The sequence below is a fragment of the Phoca vitulina genome, unplaced genomic scaffold (genome assembly GCF_004348235.1).
Source record: "Phoca vitulina isolate PV1807 unplaced genomic scaffold, GSC_HSeal_1.0 scaffold20, whole genome shotgun sequence".
NCBI lineage: Eukaryota > Metazoa > Chordata > Mammalia > Carnivora > Phocidae > Phoca > Phoca vitulina.
Window position 1 is genome coordinate 30247611 of NW_022589723.1, and position 25306 is coordinate 30272916.

Sequence of the window (25306 nt, forward strand, 5' to 3'; positions counted from 1 at the left end):
GCTTTTTTTTTTCTTTGTAAGTGATTATTTATCCTTAGTAGAGACCAAATAGTATCTCCAGAAAATAATATACTTTTAAAAAAGGAACAAGCTCTGGAAGACTAATCATTTGGTTTGAGTAAAGCACTGCTTGGCATTTTTTAAACATTTCCACGGTAACTGTTTCACTACCAATTTGGTAGCACCAGTAAAATTAACTGTACTTCGTTCCTCATATGTTTCCAGTATATGGTATATAAAACTTCCCAATCTTTCCTAAAACTTTTTGAAATCATCCAAGAGATGCAATATTAAAGAAATGTTTAGTCATTTTTAGGTTTCCTGACAAGCAAATTCCAAAACTGACAACTGCAAAGATCCTTGGAATGGTCACATACTTTGAGGGGAAAAGGTCAATGAGAAAAGTGTCCTAACGGTCTCTAATGTTGCCTACTACTTAAGTAGATATTTTTCCTCTAACAGCTAGTATCCTATCTCATATCCCAAAGTAAATTTAATTTAGTAATAAATTAAAGTTCTATCAGAATATGGGGGGGGGGGAATGGGAGCTTCTGATGGCTTTACCAAAGCAAGATAATACAGCCTCAATTTTAAGGTTCAAAAGATGATTAAAAATGATCTAATGAAACACAGCTAAAAGCTTACATATACACTAAAGACTTAATACCAAAAAAAAAGAAAAAAAGACTTTATACACTCAGAAAAGCCATTTAGAAAGTTGAATAATCTTACAAAAAAATCTACAAGTGCAGCAAAAACATAATTTCAACTCTTTAAAAAAATAGTATACCTTAATAATTTAAAATATATCCATTTATCAATTCAACCAACATTTATTTGGTGCCTGTTTCAAGTAGCTACAGTGGCGGATAAAATTTAACATAGTATCTCTACCTCAAAGAGCATGCAATGTAGTTGGATAGTTTTATTAAAAAAAAAAAAGTTCAACTCTGTGTAAAAGATAGAAATATGGGAAAGAAATATATTTGACAATTTCTCTCAAAATATGCAAAAGCTATAAACCTCTCTAAAAAGTGATACTCAATTACAAACTTTATATCCACTTTCCACAGAAAAGAATCTTATTAAAGAAAGTTATCTGACTTACATTCTCTGAGTATAAAGTACATTTAAAAATTAAAAATTATTGGGGCACCTGGGTGGCTCAGTCATTAAGCATCTGCCTTCGGCTCAGGTCACGATCCCAGGGTCCTGGGATCGAGCCCTGCATCAGGCTCCCCGCTCAGCGGGAAGCCTGCTTCTCCCTCTCCCACTCCCCCTGCTTGTGTTCCCTCTCTCACTGTCTCTCTCTCTCTGTCAAATAAATAAATAAAATCTTAAAAAAAAAAATTAAAAATTATTAACTACCAGTTACATCAAAAACCAAACTGTATTAGTTGATAATCTGACATAAGAGATTACATATAACTGTATCATTTTAAATATATAAAATGAATATAAAGACTTACTATTCTTAGATTTAGTTCTATATTCTCATCATGAATGATTAAAAGCAGAAATTCATTCTATTTTCATTTATTTTACAGAATATTATACATAAGAATTCTATAAGTATTGCTAAAGTCCAATTAAGATGAGTCATGCTACTGATGTTGATGTTAATCTTAAAATTACAACTACTTTCTATTTTATGCCCCAATTTTAATTCTCTTCAGAGACATGTGAAGTTAATTAAACTTTATATACGTTATATGTATGGAAGTGATGAATTACTATATTGTACACCTGAAACTAATATAACACTGTTAACTGGAATTAAAAACTTAAAAGAAAATTTATACACATCACTATTCAAAAAAAAATTTTTTTTTAAAGATTTTATTTACTTATTTGACAGGGAGAGACATAACAAGAGAGGGAACACAAGCAGGGGGAGTGGGAAAGGGAGAAGCAGGCCTCCCGCCGAGCAGGGAGACCGATGCCCGATGCCCGATGCGGGGGCTCGATCCCATGACCGTGGGATCATGACCTGAGCCGAAGGCAGACGCTTAACGACTGAGCCACCCAGGCGCCCCTAAATTTTTTTTTTAATTCTACACTATACACACTACAAATCCGAGAAAAACCTTTTGAAACAACAGTCACTTCAATAAATGCACATACTGTTTTCTATTTTGTAGAGTTTGAAGAACCTACTAATAACTGAATTTCATGCTACTTATGATAAATTTCTAGAAGCCACTGAAAGTCCTGTTGTATACATATGTCTTTGCAATATTACCCAGTTCCCTTCCCATCCTGGGCTATCTTGACTGTCTGAGATTAATAACAATCAGTCTTTCAATTAGAAGGTGCTTCCATTTAGGGACGCCTGGGTGGCTCAGTTGGTTAAGCGTCTGCCTTCAGCTCAGGTAATGATCCCCAGGTCCTGGGATGGGTCCCGCATGGGGCTCCTTGCTCAGCGGGAGTCTGCTTCTCCCTCTGCCTGCTGTTCCCCCTGCTTACGCGCTCTGACAAATAGATAAAATCTTAAAAAAAAAACAACAAAAAGTGAGGTTGTGGAAAAGGATTGCAGACTGACTTAAAAAAAAAAAAAGAAGGGGCGCCTGGATGACTCAGTCGTTAGGTGTCTGCCTTCGGCTCGGGTCATGATCCCGGGGTCCTGGGATTGAGCCCCACATCGGGCTCCCTGCTCGGCGGGAAGCCTGCTTCTCCCTCTCCCCCTACTTGTGTTCCCTCTCTCGCTCTCTCTCTGTCAAATAAATAAATAAAATCTTAAAAAAAAAAAAAAGGAAGGTGCTTCCATTTAAAGTGCACTGTTATTTATTTTTTCTTTTTTTTTTTTAAGTAGGCTTCTCGTGGGCGTGGAGACCAACTCTGGGCTTGAACTCAGGATCCTGAGATCAAGACCTGAACTGAGATCAAGAGTCCGAGGCTTAACCCACTGAGCCACCTAGGCGCCCCTGAAGTGGACTGTTACTTAAATATAATACTCAAACACACACCCTTACAATACTGGTAAACATTTTAACTCATTTACTTATGAAGAAATTAAATCTCGGTAGGTCCCATGACTTACCCAAGGTCAACAACTAGCCAGTGGCACAGTCTGAGTTCAATCCCAGATTTACCTACCTCAAAGCCAGTACTTCCACTTGAACACAATTATCTCCTTAAAAGATTAAGAGACAGGCTCAAAAGCTGAGGATCTTGTCTCTCTGAACGATCGCATACTTCAGTCGCTAATTAAAATATAAATGAAAAGGATCTTTCTGCTTCCTTTAAACTAGGACAGCTTACTGACAGGTAAGAAAGAGACTGGAAAAGGAGGCTTGTCTCAACATGTCTCGCCTAGACCTCTATATCGATATAGTTCCCCCAGTCTATTTTTTATAAACATGCATATCTACCAAACATGGTTATGCCCGACTACCCTGTAGTTTGGTGCTTTTCCGTGTTGCACTTTTGTAAGACAATTTATACCAGATTTAACATCGAACTGGGAGACCTGGTTGAATATGCCATTCTGGCACTTTCCAAACATCTGAAGTATCATTTAAGAGCAAAGAACCTAGTTCCACCCTCTTTTTTACGTTGTGATGCTTGCCCACTTGGGGGGTACCGCTCCGGTAGGACTCTGGGGCGAGAGAGCAGTAAAGGAAGAAGTGGGGGAAGCACACGGAAGTTGGGTGGAGGGAGGTCTCCTTACCCACTCTTCTGCCCTAGCTCCGCCAAGGGCGGCTCCCCGCGGTGCCCAGCCGCCTCACAACCCTCACAACCCCCACAACCCTGGAAGCCGTGCTCTGTCTCTGAAGGGTAGGCAGGGGAAGAAAGGGATTGCCCCAATCACTCGGACAAGGTCCATGCTCCCCTTCTGGCCCGGGAGGATGCTCCTCCTTTCAGAGCGATCCCTCCAGGTGGCAAACTCCCGGTCCACTCCGGCCGAAGTCTTCTGCATCCGAGCGGGCGCCTCCTCCGCAACCTCGAGCTAGCCACCCGAAACTCTCTGCCAGCGGTGTCCCCCAAACCCTCCATTCCACCCCCGCAACCCGCCACAGACACACACGCCGGCCTGCGCCCCACCCAGGATCTCCGCGGCCCCCTCCCTAACCCGGAGAAGCGCCCCCCACCAGTCCCTACAGACACACACACCCTCAGGTTCCAGCCTCCCGGACCCCGTCGAAGCCGGAGTGAGTACCTGGTCCGGCAGTGCTCCGAGGCTCAGATGGGGCGGGCGCGGTCCCCTCCCGGAGTCGCCGAGCTCTTCTCTACCCACCCGCAGTGGTGGCTTCTCTTTCCCAGGAGCGGGCGGGAGGAGAGGTGCGGGAGGGGAGGGGGGAAAGCGAGGAGCCGAGGGGCTGTAAGAACCGAGCCGGAACCACTAGTGCTGGCCCCACCCTCGGCCCGGCGCAGAGCACCCTGGCGCTAGCGATAGGACAAACTTAAAGCAGGCAGTGAGAAATGGACACCACCACTTCCGGGTCATCCCCACTACTGCCCCTCCCTAGCAACCGCGTGGGGTTGCTAAGCGGAAGTGCCTTCAAAGACAACCACCCCCATTTCTTCTGGGACTGCCAGGAGGTAGTTCGGAGCGGCTACCGCTTTGGCAACACCCTCTTACCTTTTCCCCGTGGTCTTAGAAGGGACACACTCTTCGCTCCCAGAGACACGGAGCCCAGCTTGCTTTTCCCTTCAACTGTAGTCCCAGCCACTATGTACACCTGCTCCCTCCCACCCTGAGTCCCAGGCGGACCCATTGGCTCTTCCTAAGGCTCTCTCTGGTCCCTCGTGGGAGTTTTTTTCTGGCGATTTAGCATCTCCCTCTTGTGGATTTTCAGTTATGTTTCAACTGGGTTTAAAAAAAAAAAAATCTTCAATGTTACGAAAGCTTTTTCATGCACTTCGTTCTCCTGTGACAGCCTCTAAAACCGAATGGTGAGAAAAGTTTTGTCTTCATCTATCTTATCTTTTGTGAGGATTACACATTTGTGTACAATCTAGAAATAACCTAGCTTAAATGGAAGGGAAAAACAAAGATTGGCTGTAAATCGAGTAAAGTTTAAGGATTTTGATCCTTAAAAGTGAAAAAAGGCCAAAGGAAGCCGGTAATCAAGCTGGGGAAAGACGACGTTTAATCCTCCACTCAGAATAAACTTTCATACCTACACTGTGGACAAGAAAAATGTTATGAGACCTCATTTACTCTTCTGTCGGGGTGATCTGAATTTTGAAAGTATTGGGAAAACTGGCTATGGTAAAACCCAATATAATTAATCCTCTCTTTAGAAAAATGACCCATGCATTATCATTATGGCATTTAACATTCAGAGAAATGTAGTTGGGCATTCAGAAAAAAATTAGTAAAAATCTTGGCTGGACTTTCTTATTTTGAAAATGTTTAAAAGCAGTAAAACTTGAGTAGCTGCTGAATCTGTTCTCTATTCCATGGCAGTGAATGTACTTGTAATTGCTGACTCTGATTTTATTGGTCATGATAGCCTCTTAGTCACCAATATTGGACTGTTTTCAACCTCATCTGGGACAGAGGAAATGAGCGTTGGTAACTTAAAAGAAAGACCAGGGCTGTTGGTTTCCTGTACACATGAGACAGCATTAAATTGATTCACCCTAGACAGTTCAGCAAAACCTGTAGGAAATCACTTGAGATTCAAATGTCAGTAGTAATTTAACAAGTCTAAAACATTTCAACTCTTGCCATGGACACACATACCTGTGGGAGTATGCACATACAAAAAAAAAATTCAAATGGAATCTGAATACATCCAGCAATTAATAGTTCTTTTAAAGTGGTGCCTGGCTGGCTCAGTTAGTAGAGCATGCAAGTTCCAGCCCTAAGTCGGGTGTAGAGATTACTTAAAAAAACAAACCAAAAACCCACCTGGCGATAGGTCACAAGTGATAAACCTGTTACTATGACAAAATAGAGGATAGTATTTCAATTGTCAACAGAATAAAAATTTTTTAAATTAGAAAAAACTATGAGCTCAATGAGAAATGACTTACCTAAACTATGGTGGATTTAGATGTCGCTAAAAATCTTAAAACATGATATGGTAAATGTGTTCTATAGAAATAAATATTTTATTGGGTAAAATTAATTGTTAAGATTTTTTTAAGATTTTATTTATTTGTCAGAGAGAGAGAGAGCACAAGCGGGGGGAAGCGGCAGGCAGAGCACCTAGAGCAGGCAGGAGGGAGAAGCAGGTTTCCCACTGAGCAAAGAGCCAGATGCAGGACTCAATCCCAGGAACCCAGGATCATGATCTGAGCCAGAAGGCAGACGTTTAACTGACTGAGCCACCCAGGCATCCCAAAATTAATTTTTAAGTTTAAATATGGTAGTAGCCAATATAGAAATGCAGGTTCCTATGCATCATTCATTTTTCCAGTTGCCTGAGGAAATATGAGTTATAAAAGCATTTATTTAAATCTTCTCTCCCTATAGTTTTTTTTTAATTATTCAATTGCTTTTGTATAGTTGTATGAATAACTGGCTTACTAAATTGTCATATGACTTATATAATTCTATCATTTTCTTTTTTAAAAAAAGATTTATTTATTTATGAGGGGTGCCTGTGTGGCTCAGTCGGTTAAGTGTCTGCCTTATGCTCAGGTCATGATTCCAGGGTCCTGGGATCAAGCCCGCATCAGCCTCCCTGCTCAGCAGTGAGTCTGTTTCTCCCTCTTCCTCTAGCCCTCTGCCTGCTTGTGCTTGCTCTCTCTCTCTCTCCAAGTATAGGAGCGAGAGAGCACAAGTGGTTGGGGGGAGGAGCAGAGAGAGCGAATCTTCAAGCAGACTCCCTGCTCAACAGGGAGTCCAACATGGGGTTGAATCCCACAACCCATAAGATCATGACCTGAGGTGAAACCAAGAGATGCCTAACTGATTGAGCCACCCAGGTGCCCTATAATTATATCATTTTCAGTATACTCATTGCTTGTAGACCTCTAAAATTGTACAGCAAAATCCACATCTAAAACTAGCTATGTGGGTTTAAATACATTTTTAGGATTTTGTGAGCAGTACTAGAGCAATCTGTATTCTTAATATGAACCATAATTAAGACAGTGCTCTCAGAACCTGGCTAGATCTCAATTAGCCTTCAAAGACAGTACAGTACCCCTCATCCTGTAGATGAATATGGGACCTCCTGTCTTTTAGCCAATCTCTTGAAAGTTTTTTTCACTTTTTTAAATCATCTCTTGTGATCATTTAATAAAATTAGGGTTTCTAGGGGCGCCTGGGTGGCTCCGATGGTTAAGCGTCTGCCTTCGGCTCAGGTCATGATCCCAGGGTCTTAGGATGAGTCCCGCATTGGGCTCCCTGCTCAGTGCAGAGCCTGCTTCTCCCTCTCCGTCCACCATTCCCTCTGCTTGTGCTCTCTGGCTCTGTCTATCTCTCTGTCAAATAAATAAATAAAATCTTTTAAAAAAAAATTAGGGTATCTAACGTTTATTTTATTTTATTTTATTTTTAAAGATTTTATTTATTTATTTGAGGGAGAGAGAATGAGAGACAGAGAGCATGAGAGGGAGGAGGGTCAGAGGGAGAAGCAGACTCTCCGCTGAGCAGGGAGCCCGATGCGGGACTCGATCCCAGGACTCCAGGATCATGACCTGAGCCGAAGGCAGTCGCTTAACCAACTGAGCCACCCAGGCGCCCTAACGTTTATTTTTTAAAAACCCAGGGCACCTGGCTGGCTCAGTCATAAGAGCATGCAACTCTTTATCTTGGGGTCATGAGTTGGAGCCCCACATTGGTGTAGACATCACTTTAAAAATAAGTAAATAAAAATAAACAAAATAAAAAATAAGTAAATAATTTTTAAAAATAATAATACCCAATACTGTTACTCAATAATATTTAAATATTCCTGAAGTAATTAATATTCAAATATACTTAGAGTTCCATTGGCATCTCCAAATATAAAAGATAACAAAACTAGAGTCCAACAGTTAGTGAATACTTGGGATCAGTTAGAAAAGACATGTAGCCAAATTTGCCACCTACATGGCTAAGCAATATACAACACAAAAAACCACAGCTCCTAACACAAGGGACTTAGAGAAACTCACTTCGGACACATGTGACATAAACAATACAATGTTTAGCCTTAGGAAGAGAAGCCTAAAGATGTAACAGCTATCTTGAAATACATGAAGGTTGTAATGTGGAAGGAATAACTTGTTATGAGTTATTTCAAAGACAAAACCAAGTATAGGAGGAGGGGAGTTAGAGAAATTCAAAATTTTAATTCCTAACATTTTTCACAATTAGAGTTGCCAATTAATAAAACAGTTAACCTAATGAACAGCTGTAATTGGCTTGAGTTGGACAAGATTACTTCTTGTTCAATGAAGTTTTGATTCAGTGAAGATCTCTCCCACCTCCATATGCTATCCTCAAAGGTAAAAAGAACCATTATACAATGTTGGTTGGATCAAGGTCCAGCTAAACCTTCAATTTTTCCAAAGTGAATTACCATGACACATTCTAAGTACGGTGAAAACTATAAGCAGTGTATATATACATATGGAAAGTTTCGGTTAATTTAGGTTTTATTTTCTACTTTTTAAAAAAATGATAAGCATTTGTCATAAGCAACTCCTTGAGCACACTGTACAACTTTCACTATAGTATTGCTCTTCCAGGGTGCCTGGATGGCTCATCCAGGGTGCCTGGATGGCTCAGTGGGTTAACCATCTGCCTTCAGCTCAGGTCATGATCCCAGGGTCCTGGGATAGAGCCCCACATGGGGCTCCCTGCTCAGTGGGGAGCCTGCTTCTCCTTCTTCCCCTGCCCTGCTTGTGCTCTCTCTTTCAAATAAATAAATAAAATCTTTAAAAAAATAAAAATATAGTATTGCTATTCCTTTGTGAAACTAGGTAAACATAAAATACATATGATCCTCACAATGTTCAAAAATTGCAGAGAAGTAGTTTTATTCATTGTTTGGTCAGGAATTTAATATTAGTATTAATAATTTGAATAATCCATTCAAAGAGGAAATCCAGATTAATTTTGTGAGGAAGGGTACAAAATTAGAAACTTAAGTTTAATTATCTTTTTAATGTATAAATTTTATTTTTTTTAATTTTTTTTAAAGATTTTATTTATTTGACAGAGAGAGACACAGCGAGAGAGGGAACACAAGCAGGGGGAGTGGGAGAGGGAGAAGCAGGCTTCCCGCGAAGCAGGGAGCCCGATGTGGGGCTCGATCCTAGGACCCCAGGACCATGACCTGAGCCGAAGGCAGACACTTAACGACTGAGCCACCCAGGTGCCCCTAATGTATAAATTTTAGTTTTTGATCCAGTTTTCAGGGGAAAAAAGGGAGTCTGTACTTCCCTATGTTTAGAAGAGGTTAAATTGCCAATCTATATTTTACAAAAGCTTTGACAAGGAAACAGATTACATGGAATCTCTGCCTAATTAAAGTGAGACATCATCATGTTGTATATTTGGAAAGACTGTAGGTTCTTTAGGTCAAACTTTTTAGAAACAATTACGTATCAGACTTAGACCTCATTGGACATAGCACCATAAAGTTTCTCTTTCCATCAGTGAGAAATAGCAAATCAGGTTTCAGATCCATCAAAACTTGACTTTAATAGAGTTGGTTTGAGCTACTCCTTAATACGAAGCCTAATTATTAAGGAAGTACTTAGGATAAAAACTCGGCTCTCAATTCAGTAACTATTCTGTTTAATATCCATCTCTAAAAGACAAAGCAAAAAATATAATCTGCAATCATCAGAACTTAGTTTAGAAATTGATAAAATCAGATCAATGCACTGATTTGTATTTGTAAGGAAAAAATAGAAATATCTAGTAGGATATAATCTCAGGAAGCACACAAATGGACAGTCTGTTGTGAAAATAAGTATTTATTAAAAACAAAGTTCAGAAAAAACATACTTGTTAAAACATAGTTAATTTTGACAACAGGAGGTCAGGAAGCAAAAAGTGTGATGAGAAAGTAAGAATATCAGTTACTAAGTTATATTATACCCACCCCTTCAATTATACCCCTGGTTATCTTAAAATATATAATGGTAGCTCTAAAGACTCTAGACAGATCTCTGGATTTATGGCATGTTGCCTTTCATGTTTTATTGATTTCCAACTTTAAAATTACTGGCCCAAAGGGTAATATTTTATGATACTAAATCAAATGCATATTCTTGGAAAATTTCTCTCTTTTAATGTATTCTATGAAATATTCCTGTCTAATTCTATGCTAGAATTTTATCTGTTTTATTGTTGTTAGAAGCTTTATCAACTGTTTAAATCCTCAGGCCAAATTGCCCTGAAGGAGAAGATACATAGCCATCCAAATTTTTTCAACATTGCATCTTTGGCCCTCTTTCTTGAAAAGGGTATAGGTTCAGTTTAATTAATACTGAATTTTTTTAATGTGCAAAAATCTAACTCTGCTTCTTAAAGCAAATGAAAGGAACAAAAATATGGCACCATTCCAATAATCAAATGCCAATAAAAATGGCAACAGTACAAAGATCTAAGCAAATCTCAAACACAGCAGATTTGTAATTAGAACACCATGCAATGATTAATTTTTAGCAAGAACAAGAAGCTTAATAACAACAGGTAAAAGAAACCAAATACTGCATTATACTGAGTACTAAGCTAAGTAACCATAATTAATCTTACAAATTCTCCAATATCATAATCACTTGCTTTAGAGTAACAGTATATAAGCCTCATTTTTTTAAATTAAATGCCTGTTTAACAAAGCTAATTGGAACAAATACATTTATGCAAATTTACATCCTAGAATAATAAACAGGAGACATTAGTCAAGGATGGATTAAGAAAGTTCTATTCTTTTTCGTCATCTGAGTGATCAGGTGGCAAAGGACATGCTCTGTGGAAAGAATAGAGAACTTCAATAGTCACCAGAGTATCGACTATTTAAAAAAAATAGTTATAAACCTATATAAATCATGAACATTAACAGCGCAATGTGTCTGGTCAAGTGAATAGAAATGAGAGAAAATTATACTCATTAGTTGGCAAACACCTACAAATTCCAAGTACTAGAGCAACAAAATCTTTAACTATTTTGCCTGTTAATTTATCAAATCAGTGTTTCTCCTTTAGGATATGTTGCCATTTTTATTAAGAAGGGAATCTCTATTTCTATCACATCTTCTTTCAATTAAGTGGATTGATAAAGAGTATAATCCTTCAGCAAGAACTTTGTGATAATAGGGACGCCTGGGTGGCTCAGTCAGTTAAGCTTCTGCCTTCAGCCCAGGTCATGATCCCAGGCTCCTGGGATCGAGTCTCATATCAGTATGGAGCCTGATTCTCCCTCTGCCTGCAGCTCCCCCTGCTCGTGTGCTCCCTCCCTCCCTCTCTCTCGCTCTCTCTCTCTGACAAATAAATAAATAAATAAAATCTTAAAAAAAAAAAAAAAGAACTTTGTGATACTAAAAAGCAAAAAAAATCAACCAGTCCATTTGAGCAGAGAAAACATAGCAAGTTGCCATATTTGACTGTATATCCTTTTGAACCATATAAACATATTACCTAATTGGAAAAATCTCAAAATTGGTTAAGTTGGTACAAGGTAGTTGTAGCTTTTGAAAAATAATTTACATTACCCCAGAGCCATTTTGTACTCATTATGCTTTTAATAGGGAAAAGTCTATGAAAAACTTAACCATAAATCAGAATTTTTTTTAGAGTTGATGAAGATCTGTGAAATCTATTCTAAAATAAGCTGTTTTGGGGGCGCCTGGGTGGCTCAGTCAGTTAAGCGTCTGCCTTCAGCTCAGGTCATGGTCCTAGGGTCCTGGGATTGAGCCCAAGTCTGCCTCCCTGCTTAGCAGGGAACCTGCTTCTCCCTCTCCCACTATCCCTGCTTGTGCGCTCTTCTCTGTCAAATAAATAAATAAAATCTTTAAAAAAAAAAAATAAGGAGTTTTCAGATTAGATCCCATAAGCCTAAATAGTCATAGAGCTAGGTAGTGAAAAAAGGAAGTTAAAGGTATTCTGACTTGGTATGAAATTATCATCGACTTACCTACTATTAGATTACCAAGAAGACGTCATTGTATTTTCCTGGAAGTTAAATCAAATTAACAAATGAACACTATCATGAGCCAAGCTTCCTTTTTGCAAGGACCTGCTGTAATTTATGTATCATAGCTCTATTCAAGGTTTTAGGTAGACAATCTTTCTTGATTCTGATCCCCCCCCATGCAACTGAAGGGAGTTTACCCTGCCTTTGTGAGAAAAATAAAGCTGTAGGAGTAGCCATGTTTCAGATTATAAATTAGAGAGTTTATAGCAGAAGTCCTTCTGATAAACTGATAGTTTATTAACTACTATCAAAAGTAAATCTATTGATTTACTATCAATAAAAAGGTAATTACAGCTTTCCTAAACAAAGACAAATCTAAGAAGGGGGTCTAAAGGAATAATATAAACCTTTATTACCTAGTTTTATGTCACAAATTTTATTACACTGTGGTTCAAAGTTCTTTATGAAAATATACATGTAATCTTTCTCCACATAATTGAAAGCCTGTAATATATATTTTATTGTTATGATGATCAATAATGGTCAATGGTATAGCCATATTTGGCTATATTGCCAAATATTTTGTTTCCTTCGTGGAAGTCACAAATAATTCAAGAGGGTTGTAATATATTCTAGAGGTAATATTGACTATTAGCCTATTATATGAGAATGAGAAAGAACAAGGAAGAATGGTGCCAGACAGTGACAGGGAGCTAGAAGAAACTTACAGGATCATGAAAGCAAGTCTATTAAAAGGCTCTATCTAAAAATGTATCCCATTTATTGTTGACTTTTATTGAAAGCAGAAATCGTAATAGTGACATAGCAACAAAATCTAAAATTTAGTTACTGCTCTAGAGTTTGACATTCCTTTTAGATATCTCATAACAGGGATGCCTGGCTGGCTCAGTCAGAAGAGCATGTGACTCTTGATCTTGGGATTGTGAGTTTAAGCCCCACATTGGGTGGAAGGATTGCTAAAAATAGATAAATAAACTTAAATATCTTGTAACATGGATGGTAGGCACTCAATAAACATTTATTAAATTATTTTATGAACAGCATTGAATTGTTAAAATTTTATATGCATAAGCATCATTTTATATATCCAAATATTTTGTTTGTTTGTTTGTTTGTTTCAGATTTTATTTATTTGACAGAGGTATACGCAGCGAGAGAGGGAACACAAGCAGGGGGAGTGGGAGAGGGAGAAGCAGGCTTCCCGCTGAGCAGGGAGCCTGATTCAGGGCTTGATCCCAGGACCCTGGGACCATGACCTGAGCCGAAGGCAGACGCTTAACCATCTGAGTCACCCAGGCGCCCCCCAAATATTTTGTTTTAAATGCTCTTTCAGCCATTTATTTTTATTTAGTTTGTGTTCAGTGGAAATCAATTCCAAACACAACATACAATCCCAAACAGATGTACAGTGTTCAGATATGAAGCAAAGGGAATGTTCATTCACACCCAGAGATCCCCCACATAGCTTGAGATCTCTTGGGTCTGGTTGTTCCCCTATAAGTTTCTAAAGATGGCAAATAGTGGTTTAAGACTTATTAAGCATACTATGGTCATATTGGGTACTATAAAACGTAAGCATCAGTGTGTGAACATGTGAACCAAAAATTTCATGGAGTGTCTATTTCTAGAAAACTTTCTGTACATCAAGGCAGTTGTAAAAGTTTTACTTTCCAGAATCAAGTACACCTAGGTTTAGGACCAGGTTCTAACTATCTAAAAATACTGATATAGAAAGTGTTCCAAATGTAGCTTTTCTGATTCATAAATTTATTTTTAAATGTATTCACAGAAAGACCCAAAAGAATTGTGAATTTAATATAGGCAAGTCTCGGGGCACCTGGCTGGCTCAGTTGGGTGAGCATCCGACTTTTTATTTCGGCTCAGGTCATGATCTCAGGGTTTTGGGATCAAGCCCCACATGGGGCTCTGCGCTCAGCACAGAGTCTGCTTGTCCCTCTCCCTCTGCTCCTCCCCCTGCTCAGGCTCTCTCTCTCAAATAAATAAATAAAATCTTTAAAATATATACATATATTTTGGGGCGCCTGGGTGGCTCAGTTGTTAAGCGTCTGCCTTCGGCTCAGGTCATGATCCCGGGGTCCTGGGATCGAGCCCCGCATCAGGGTCCCTGCTCTGCGGAGAGCCTGCGTCTCTCTCTCCCACTCCCCCTGCTTGTGTTCCCTCTCTCGTTGTGTCTCTCTCTGTCGAAAAAATAAATAAAATATTTAAAAATAATAATAATAAAATAAAATATATACATATATTTTATATATATATTTAGGCAAGTCTCCTGTTTTCACTTCCCCAAATACCTAATATACATTATTTTTGCCTCCTTCATATCTTTGCATCTTAATTTCAGTATTTGTCAAATATGCCTTCAAAACAGAGCAATTTTTAAGTTGTAAAAATTATTTAACAAATGCAGAAATAAATGGCAGTATTTTAAGATTGATTGAAATCAAAGCGTTTCATATCTTTGGAATCAAGTTAAGTGATCCAAGTTAACTAAGTGAATCTGGCATTCTTATTGGATGGGAATGAGTGATAGGAAATACCTGTCATTTGACTTTTAAGTGTATATGCAAAAATTACTCATGCTTAGATTTGTAGTAGATTCCAATAAAACATCATTGCCCTGGAACATGTCAATTACTACATAAAGTCACATGCAATATCAACTCCAAAGACCCAGAGGAAAGAGTTCCCAAGAGAACAATGAAAACTTAACAATGTAAAATTTTATGTGGAGTATATCAGCATTAAAATAGGACTGCTGAAATAATACACAGAGGATTTACAATAACACCTGGTGGTTCCTTCCAATGTACATATAAATAGAATCATGGAAGCTTTTTATATTACCTAATCATTTTATGGCCTTCTAAATTTAATGAATCAAAGTAAAAACCCAATTTCCATTCCGCAGCTAATCCCTTTTCTCTAGATCAGGGTGAAATTATCATTATCAAGGAAGAGTTTTAAGTGTCCATATTTCTTAAGCTACATTTAATCACATCATTAATTTTCAATGTCTCTCTCTTCAGTCTTGTATGTGAAACTCTAGCAGATTTAATATTGGCATTCGTTATCTAGTCAAATCCTTCAGATGCTCTGTAAGTCAGTCCAACTGGGGACTCTCACATTTTCTGTGTTAGTAAAATAAAGAGTGGTATTAGTAGATCTGATAAAGACTGTGTTTTCCTTGTCACATTGGACTTCTAGTTACCATATGGATTGGGCTTTAGAATATGTGTTAGTTAACAATAGATGTTTTTTGGCCTGGATCTGTTTAACAGTAGAGATATAGAAGGGCAAGCAAGACCACAAGGAGAATGGCCACTGACTGCAGGGCACAAGTGGACACTGTGGGTTCAAACAGAGGACCTGGTGTGCTGGCTAAAGGAACGTGTGACTAAATCTGTGTGGATAGGAGCAGTGCCAGAAGTAGGAGCCTCAGACTGAGCCTGGCCACCAGCCCCTTGCCCATGTTGGCCACTGTGCCTTGGGTCAGACTTGCTGTTTGGTGTGCTGTTGGATCATAGGCTCCTGGCTGGTGCAGGAGAAGTAGCTAGCAGGGTCTCAAACCAGGGGGCATCATAATGACAGTGACATGGCACCATCTGCCCACCCATGCTCACCATTCCCCATACCTCCAGTCACATAATTTGTCTTTGAAACACAATTCTTCAAAATTGTTTAGAGAGCCTGGATCCTATTACTTATTTTTTTTTTTTTTTAAATATTTATTTATTTATTTATTTGAGAGAGAATGAGAGACAGAGAGCATGAGAGGGAGGAGGGTCAGAAGGAGAAGCAGACTCCCCGCTGAGCAGGGAGCCCGATGCGGGACTCGATCCTGGGACTCCAGGATCATGACCTGAGCCGAAGGCAGTCGCTTAACCAACTGAGCCACCCACGCGCCCTGGATCCTATTACTTATAAATCTATTTTTTAAAAAGCAGGTTTTCTTTGCCTTTATTTTTTCCAAGTGGCATTATTTTTTTCCTGATTCTTAGATGTTTGTTGTTGAAAGTTGGTAGCACAAAATGAATATGAAGAGAGGTTTTTACCCAGAGATAATCACTATTGATATTTGGTCTGTTTATATACATATTTTTACACCATAAAAGCTGTTCTTCTATATGCAGAATTTTTGCTTAGTATTTATCATGAGCATATTTCTGACATTAAGAGCTTAAAAAGCATGATTTAATTATCTTTTTTTTTTTAAAAGATTTTATTTAGGGGCGCCTGGGTGGCTCAGTTGTTAAGCATCTGCCTTCGGCTCAGGTCATGATCCCAGGGTCCTGGGATCGAGCCCCGCATCGGGCTCCCTGCTCGGTGGGAAGCCTGCTTCTCCCTCTCCCATTCCCCCTGCTTGTGTTCCCTCTCTCGCTATCTGTCAAATACATAAATAAAATCTTAAAAAAAAAAAAAAAGATTTTATTTATTTATTTATTTGACAGAGTGAGCGAGAGAGCACAAGCAGGAGGAGCAGCATAGGGAGAGGGAGAAGCAGGCTCCCGTCTGAGGAGGGAATCTGACACAGGGCTTGCTCTCAGGACTTAGGGATCATGACCTGAGCCGAAGGCAGATGCTTAACTGAGTGAGCCATCCAGGCATCCTGATTTAATTATCTTTTTTTTTTTTTAAGATTTTATTTATTTATTTGACAGAGAGAGAGAGAGTACAAGCAGGGGGAGCGGCAGACAGAGGGAGAAGCAGGCTCCCTGGGAGCCCGATGCGGGATTCCATCCCAGGACCCTGGGATCATGACCTGAGTGGACGGCAGACGCTTAACTGACTGAGCCACCCAGTCTTCTCTATTTATCTCCTTTAAAAACTATGTACAGGGGCGCCTGGGTGGCTCAGTCAGTTAAGCGTCTGCCTTCGGCTCAGGTCATGATCCCAGAGTCCTGGGATGGAGCCCCACGTCGGGCTCCCTGCTTCACGGGAAACCTGCTTCTCCCTCTCCCACTCCTACTGCTTGTGTTCCCTCTCTCGTGTGTCTCTCTCTGTCAAATAAATAAATAAATAAATAAATAAATAAAGTGTGTACACTGGGGGTGCCTGGGTGGCTCAGTCGGTTAAGCATCCCACTCTGGATCTCAGCTAAGGTCTTGATCTCAGGGTCATGAGTTCAAGCCCCACACTGGGCTCCACGCTGGGCATGGAGCCTACTAAAAATTAAATGAACAAAATTTTTTTAAAATAAACAAACAAATGTTTAAAAAAGTATGTACACTAAACTCTGTATGTGTGCAGTTGTATTCCCACCTTTTTTTTTTTTGAAGTATTTTTAGGTATTTTTAGAGAAGTTGTAAAGAAAATACACCATGGTGTTATGGTTTTCTAAGTGACGGGGATTTCTATATTTTCCAACTTTTCTACATTGGTTATTTATTTCTTGTGGAGGTTGAACTAGTAGTTTTTTGAGGGGTTGAGTTAGTAGAATTGATGCTGGATAAACTAACATAGAAATTGCTTTTTTGAAAAAAAGTATAGAAAATAGTAAAAATGAAAGAATAAAGACAGGAAGTTCACAGTTAATAACTTAGCACTTAGCATCTGATTGGGAACTGATCCTCTTTGAGTGACTGAAATGAGTAAAAATAATACTTTTCACTGATGTTTGAAATTTAGGAGCGACTTAGAAAAACATTAGCACAAATTTTAAAAAAACCCTGGTTTGTGTTTTCTTATCTGTTCAAGGAGAAACTTTAAAGTTACTCAATATCCCCCTGTCTTTTACTTTCAAGAATATAAATATTTTCTTTAGATTCCAGAATATAAAAACTTACTTTCTTTTTGCTTTTCCTAAGCCACTGCTTCCTGCCTCTTCAGGAATCCGATTCTCTTTTTCAGAATCTTTAGGAGACAGCCTGAAGAATTCTCCGATTCCTTTTTGCCACTTGGGAGTTGGGCGCACACAAACTGGATTCCCTCCTGCATACTTATTTTCAACTATAAAATAAAAACAGATGGAACTAAATAAGAACCAAGGATACAATTGCCATTCCTTAAAGGGAAACAATTTTTTAACATTAAATCTACAGAGTATTAAGTAGTATTACATCCATCTTAAAATAACTAGAAAATGTGAGATGATAAAGCTGTATTCAGTCAATATTATATTATACATTATTATAATACAATGTATAGTAATATTTTGTTAGAGTTATCCTTTGTCCTAGGAAAACAAAATTAACAGAATTTTTACAACTGGAAAATACTTTCCATAATTTAATCAGAAGCAGAGCTATTCAAATAGTTTTATGTATTGTCATACTAAACTTTGACACATTTTTTCCTAATATGAGGTAGAGTATAAACCACCAAAATTTTACTTAACAAGGTTTTTAAAACACCTGTGAGGGCACCTGGGTGGCTCAGCCGGTTGGGTGGCTGCCTTCGGCTCAGGTCATGATCACAGGTTCCTGGGATCGAGTCCTGCATCGGGCTCCCTGCACAGTGGAGAGCCTACTTCTTCCTCTCCCTCTGCCTGCCTCTCTGCCTACTTGTTCTCTCTCTATGTCAAATAAATAAATAAAATCTTAAAAAAAAAAACACCTGTGAAAGGCAAAATAAATATACAGCAATGTGAAAGTTTCCACAAAATTAGGTTTCACTTTTCAAAGCCCTCGGCTCCTTTTCAGTTCATAAGGTAAATCCAATTCCTGATTTTTTTTTAAGTAAGCTCTACACCCCACGTTGGGTAAACTTATGACCCTGAGATCAAGAGTTGCATGTTTTACCAACTGAGCCGAACAGGTGCCCCAATTTCTGATAATTTTTTTTATTTTAAAATAGTAATATAGAGGGAAAATTTCTGCCTCTTTATGAAGTAATGGTTAGAATACCAAGATGAGCAAATTACTGAGCCACTACATATTTTTTGCTTTAAAGACATTTGTCACAAACTACCTGTTATAAAGTTGCTTCCATATATACTCTCTGAAGCTTTTTTATTTTTTTTTTAAAGATTTTATTTAGGGGCACCTGGATGACTCAGTCGTTAAGCGTCTGCCTTCCGCTCAGGTCATGATCCCAGTGTCCTGGGATCAAGCCCCGCATCGGGCTCCCTGCTCAGCAGGAAGCCTGCTTCTCCCACTCCCCCTGCTTGTGTTCCCTCTCTCGCTGTGTCTCTTTCTGTCAAATAAATAAATAAAGAGAGAACAATCCTGAGCAGGCGGAGAAGCCGACACCCCACTGAGCAGGGAGCCGGATGCGGGACTCTATCCCAGGAGCCACCCAGGCGCCCACTCTCTGAAGTTTTAAAAGTACAAGTGGCTTTTAAAAAATAGTGATCTGGGGCACCTGGGTGGAGCAGTCAGTTGAGGGTATGACTCTTAGTTTTGGCGGCTCAGGTCGTGATCTCATGTTCGTGAGATCGAGTGGGGTCCAATCACACTCAGCAATGGAGTCTGCTTGGAGTTTCCCTCTGCCTCTGCCCCTCCCCCCCAATCTCTCTAAAATAAATAAGTAAATGTTAAAAAATAAATAAATAATAGTGATCCTTTGGTTCATAATTTTCCAAAAGGGAACTTATAGGTATGCTTTGACTACTTAGAAAGTGTAGGGGGCGCCTGGGTGGCTCAGTCCATTAAACTTCTGCCTTTGGCTCAGGTCATGATCCCAGGGTTCTGGGATCGAGCCTCCCATCGGGCTCCCTGCTCTGCAGAGAGCCTGCTTCTACCTCTTCCTCTGACACTCACCCTGCTTGTGCTCTTTCTCTGTGAAACAAAGAAAGAAAGAAAGAAGAAAGTGTATGGCAGCAACCTATAGCTCAGCACAGAATTCAAACCCAGCTCGGAGTGCCTGGGTGGCTCAGTTGCTTAAGGGTCTGACTTTGGCTCAGGTCATGATCTCAGGGTCCTTGCTTGGCAGGGCGTCTGCTTATCCCTCTCTCTCTGCCCCTCCCCCTGATGGTGCTCTCTCTGTCTCTCTCTCAAATAAATAAATAAATAAAAATCTTTTTATTTTTAAAGATTTTATTTATTTATTTGACAGAGAGAGAGACAGCGAGAGAGGGAACACAAGCAGGGGGAGTGGGAGAGGGAGAAGCAGGCTTCCCGCTGAGCAGGGAGCCCGACGCGGGGCTCATCCCAGGACCCTGGGATCATGACCTGAGCCGAAGGCAGACGCTTAACCGACTGAGCCACCCAGGCGCCCCAATAAATAAAAATCTTAAAAAAAAATTCAAACCTAGCTCTGATTTAATTGTGTGACTTTTTTTTTTACGATTTTATTTATTTATTTGACAGAGAGAGACACAGTGAGAAAAAGAACACAAGCAGGGGGAGTGGAAGAGGGAGAAGCAGGCCTCCTGCGGAGCAGGCTCCATCCCAGGACTCTGGGATCATGACCTGAGCCGAAGGCAGACGCTTAACGGCTGAGCCACCCAGGCACCCCTTAATTGTGTGACTTTTACCAAGGTATGTAACCTGAGCTTAAATGTCCTCATCACTTAAAATGAGGTTATTACCAATTTCATACAGTTGATTAAAAATAGAGATCTGTGGGTGCCTGCCTGGCTCAGTTGGTGAAGCATGCTCTTGATCTCAGGGTTGTGATTTTGAGCCCCATGTTGGGTGCAGAGATTACTTAAAAATAAAATCTTAAAAAAAAGAAAAGAAAAGAAAAGAAAACCAACAACAGAGATCTGCAGGGGCACCTGGCTGGCTCACTGCATAGAGCATGAGACTCTTGATCTTAGGGTCCTGAGTTCAAGCCCCTCGTTAGGCGAAGAGCTTACTTTCGAAAAAATAGAGATCTGTAAAATGACTTAAGAGGTGCATTTGGAGGTGTCTGGGTGGCTCAGTCGGTTGAGCGGCTGCCTTCGGCTCGGGTCATGATCCCAGGGTCCTGGAATTGAGTCCCTCATCGGGCTCCCTGCTCAGTGGACAGCCTGCTTCTCCCTCTCCCTGCCGCTCTGCCTATTTGTGCTCTATCTATCTCACTGTCAAATAAAGAAATAAAATCTTAAAAAATAAAAAGTGCATTTGGCCAACATATGTTCATTAAGGGCTTATCCAGTTGGCTCTGGTAATTCAATAGTGGACTAGACAATGGCATGTGGCCCTAATTGTAATTTAGTGGTAAAGGGTATAGAATATCCTCAATAAATTAATCACCTTTCAAAACTTTTGACCTACAGCTCCTTTTTATCTAAAGAGAGTAAATTAGTAAATATTTTCTAATGAAATATTTAGAACAGGGGTAAGTTTAAGTTAACTTAAGAACCCATGAAGTTTGGGGCGCCTGGGTGGCTCAGTCGTTAAGCGTCTGCCTTCGGCTCAGGTCATGATCCCAGGGGCCTGGGATCGAGCCCCGCATCGGGCTCCCTGCTCAGCAGGAAGCCTGCTTCTCGCTCTCCCACTCCCCCTGCTTGTGTTCCTGCTCTCGCTATCTCTCTGTCAAATAAATAAATAAAATCTTAAAAAAAAAAAAAGAAGCCACGAAGTTCTTCACTGTGCTCCCCTGTACGTTCTTAATTAGGCCTTGTGGAATTAATCTTCCTAACTGCTCAACTTCCTAGGAGTGGAATGAGGCACCAGATGGCACGGTATTTTCTCAACCTCTCCTTGCACAGAAGGAGCAGTGTGAAGCTATTTCATCAGCCAAGTTTTCCCTTCTAATGTCCCAAAAGCAGTATCAGGAGCTGCATAGTTGGAAAACACACACACACACCATGCTAAAAAACAAACAAAAAAACAGAAATACATGCAGAAATGAAAACAAAAACTTTTACACTAAGAAGACAACGTGAGGGTGCCTGGGTGGCTCAGTTGGTTAAGCAACTGCCTCTGGCTTCAGTCATGATCCAGGATGGAGTCCCACATCGGTCCCCGCTCAGCGGGGAGTTTGCTTCTCCCTCTGACCCTCCTCCCTCTTGTGCTGTCTCTCATTCTCTCTCTCTCAAATAAATAAATAAAATCTTTAAAAAAAAAAAAGAAGACAACGTGATTAGCACCGTCAACTATGGTCCTAATTCTTAATCTAGTGAAGGTGAGCTTAAATAGCCTCTTGCAGGAAAAAGCCATCTGCCGATATTAAAAATAAAAATGCCAAACTAGAAAAGAAAAATAGTTTGAAGATAAACCGTGTCTGTCCCTAACCCCGAGGTTGGAGATTCTTTTCCTTACTACCCCCACCTTTACCCCAACTGGCCGAGAGGCCAAGGTCCTCTCATTATATCCGAGGGCAAGGAAGAAATTCAAGTGTGAGGATCTCAGGAAAATAAATTCCACAGTGGGTCAGGAGGTTTGCAGGTCAGGAGAACTGTGGTGTAAGGCCTGATCCTCTTTGAGAAGATTCCTCCGGGAGTTGCAGGGGCGCTTTTTACCTTTCCTTGACGAAAGCGATGTGGAATTAGTGGCAGAAGTGGAGGAACCAAGCACCTTCCTGGGGGCTCGCGAAGCCACCACTGCGGAGAGGCAAAAGAGAGCATTCAAAACAGGGCAGTAAGGTTCCGACGCTGAGTCTCTCAGAACCACGTTCTCACCACAGTCTCCGACCCCGCCGCTTGGAGAGGAGAGCCCCGCGATCCAGAACAGCCCGACAACCCTCCCCTGTCCGCGCCGCTCCTTCCTCCTGGTAAACGGGCCAGGCCGCGGCTTCCAGAGCTGCTGGACCAGTCTGGCTCACAGGGCGGTGGAGAGCCCTGGCCTCTCCCGCCGGTAGCGGGGCTGCCCGGAGAACCCCCTGCCCTCCACTGCCGTGCCCAACTACCTCACCTTTTCTGTAGGTGCCTGGGACACTGTCCGCTTTCGTCCGCACCATGTTCAAACTCGAGGAGATGAGAGCAATCAAATGACTTTCCAACCGCGGGTGTTTAACTGCACAAGGACCCGAAAAACGAATCTCCCGCCACAGTTTATATTGGTCTCTTTCCCGCGCGCTCCTCGGGCTCTCCAGGGAAGCCGCTCCCATTGGTTCCGCGCCGTCCCCCCACAACCAATCGCTGTTGTCCAGCGATGACAGCGGCGAGGCGAGACTCAGTACCGTCCCGTCCATCAGCTTTGCAGAAGCTTGTGATTCGTACCCGCCCTAAGTGGGCGGTGCCAAGGCTCTTTTCTGGGATGCCCCAAGAGTGAGTGCTAAGATTATGAGTTAGGGAAATGGGCCTGCTTAGAAAAGAAAACCCAGGAAAGACAGCGAATTACAACATTCCTTCAAAAGTCACCCCAGGATTAAATCCATAATGATTGACTCCAGGAAAAGAAACTTGAAATGAAGCAGATTTTTAAATGCAAATCAGAATAAAGAATTTTTTTTTTTTTAAACCTCAGATAAACTCTCTCTACAGGGTGCATAACAAAACAATTCTATGGAATGTTAGAAAAGGAAGATAATTTATTTACAAGGCTTTTCTACGTTTTTAGTATGGTGTGAAACTAAAGGAAAAACTGAGTGGATTGTTTATACAGACACACATAAAAAGGAACAAATTAATGAAAGGTCTTCCTGAGATCTATATGGTCTCAGAGTTCCTTCAAAATATGCCAAATGTCAGGGTGCCTGGCTGGCTCAGTCAGTGGAGCATGCAACTCTTGATCTTGGGGTTGTGGATTTGAGCCCCACCTTGGATATAGAGATTACTTAAAAATAAAATCTTAAAAAAGAAAAATGCCAGATGTGCCAAGGGTACATCCCTGACACACAGTGATTATAACGCTAGAACAGGAGCTCACAACTATTTTCTATCCTTATGCCTATCTTCTAATTACTCAAAATACCCCCGGGGAGTGATTTTCACTCTCTGAAAACCATGCATAAAACATGATCAGATGAACTTGCCTTGGGATGTATTTTGTTAAATGCTCACTTGAAAGGCAGTCCTGAAAGTGTAAGCAGGGCATTGATTCTCTCCTGTAAATTATGCTTGAACTTTCGGAAAATAGGCTGCTAAGTACTTCAGTAGAATCAACAACTACTTTTTGTTTTGGAATTAAAGGATCTTGAAAAAAAAGATTAAAGAATCTAGACAACAGGTGAAATTATATATTATATTATAATTATATTAATTGTATTATAATTCTATTAATTACATTATAATAGCAGGAAATGTATTGGAAATTACCTGTAGCTTTGTCTAACACTTGGAGTCTACAGTAGAATTCCTATCAGAAAAATCAACAAGCCCCAGGGTATTCCTTTCTTCTTTGTTATCATGCCCCTCTCAATACACAATCGTTCTTCAGTACACATTATTTCCTTTTCAGTTAAAGTGGCTTCTACAAAGGCCTGAATTACTTAATTCAAACTCATATCCCAGATTCCTGTGGAGATTAGAACAGCATAGACAATCTGCCGGTCTTTTCTCTTAGCTCATATGCCAAGTAAATGGCTAGAAAGAATTGTAAATATACCTTTGCACGCAGGAGCAGTCTATTACTATAGCTGCATTTGTATGTTTGTCTTTTAATAATGGGGAAGAATGCATATTAAGGTTAAAAAGTTGGGAAACAAGCAGTGATGTCTAGCAAAAATTCTTTTTTTTTTAATTTTTTTTGAAGATTTTATTTATTTATTTGACAGTGAGAGACACAGCAAGAGAGGGAACACAAGCAGGGGGAGTGGGAGAGTGAGAAGCAGGCTTCCCGCCAAGCAGGGAGCCCGATGCGGGTCTCGATCCCAGGACCCGGGGATCATGACCCGAGCGGAAGGCAGACGCCCAACGACTGAGCCACCCAGGAGCCCCGATGTCTAGCAAAAATTCTTAATTTAAATGTTTGCTTTGAGGAACTGCTTCTCCTTTAATTAAGTAAAACACAGAGGATTGTGTGGTGTGAACTTGAAAATTTCAAAGGCCTAGGGCATTATGAAAAGTTGTAGTACATATGTATGAAATATCTGCCTAAAATTATACAAAAGAATATCTTTAAGTCATGTTAAATAGGTGCGCTTGCTTTGCTCAGGCAGAAGTGCATTTTAATAGACGATAATGACTATAAATGGCATTATATTACATTACATATATTACAAACTGGAGATTACAATCATTAACATATGCTTTATATAAAAAGAATACTTTATCCTTTTTTTTAGGAATACTTTATTCTTGAGGACCTAATAATTTCATCATAATTTATATGATGTACTAAGTCCTATTATAAAAACAATCTTGTCATAGTTTCTGTCTTCAAGAAGTTGACATTTATTTTTTTATTATTTTTTTAAATATTTTATCTATTTGTCAGAGGAGAGAAGAGAGAGAGAGAGAACAAGCAGGGGGAGCAACAGGCAGAGAG

The 25306-nt window shown here is 40.1% G+C and overlaps 2 protein-coding genes across 16 annotated transcripts in view; both read right to left on the minus strand.

Annotated features, from left to right (window-relative positions):
• The window catches only part of CSNK1G1 (casein kinase 1 gamma 1), a 186409-nt gene extending 181765 nt beyond the window's left edge, over positions 1 to 4644 (minus strand). For 13 of the 14 annotated variants that reach the window (XR_004301072.1, XM_032418032.1, XM_032418030.1 and 10 more), the window contains exon 1: positions 4160 to 4365. The gene's annotated coding sequence lies outside the window, so the exon portion shown is untranslated. Of the gene's footprint in view, positions 1 to 4159; positions 4366 to 4582 lie in introns of those variants that run through there. The other variant, XM_032418022.1, reaches the window with a different exon arrangement.
• A 5261-nt stretch (positions 4645 to 9905) lies between these two features.
• PCLAF (PCNA clamp associated factor) lies at positions 9906 to 22899 on the minus strand. 2 transcript variants are annotated; one of them, XM_032417716.1, is made up of 5 exons: positions 22790 to 22887; positions 22399 to 22479; positions 17855 to 18017; positions 12033 to 12070; positions 9906 to 10868 (listed from the first exon to the last, which is right to left on the minus strand). In XM_032417716.1, the coding sequence occupies exons 1-4, from the start codon at positions 22833 to 22835 to the stop codon at positions 12058 to 12060; spliced, it is 303 nt and encodes a 100-aa protein (XP_032273607.1). In that variant the 5' UTR covers positions 22836 to 22887; the 3' UTR covers positions 9906 to 10868; positions 12033 to 12057. The 2 variants fall into 2 exon arrangements, with proteins under 2 accessions (XP_032273607.1, XP_032273606.1); XM_032417715.1 differs by lacking the exon at positions 12033 to 12070 and having other exon boundaries at positions 22790 to 22899.
• Positions 22900 to 25306: the final 2407 nt, after the last annotated feature.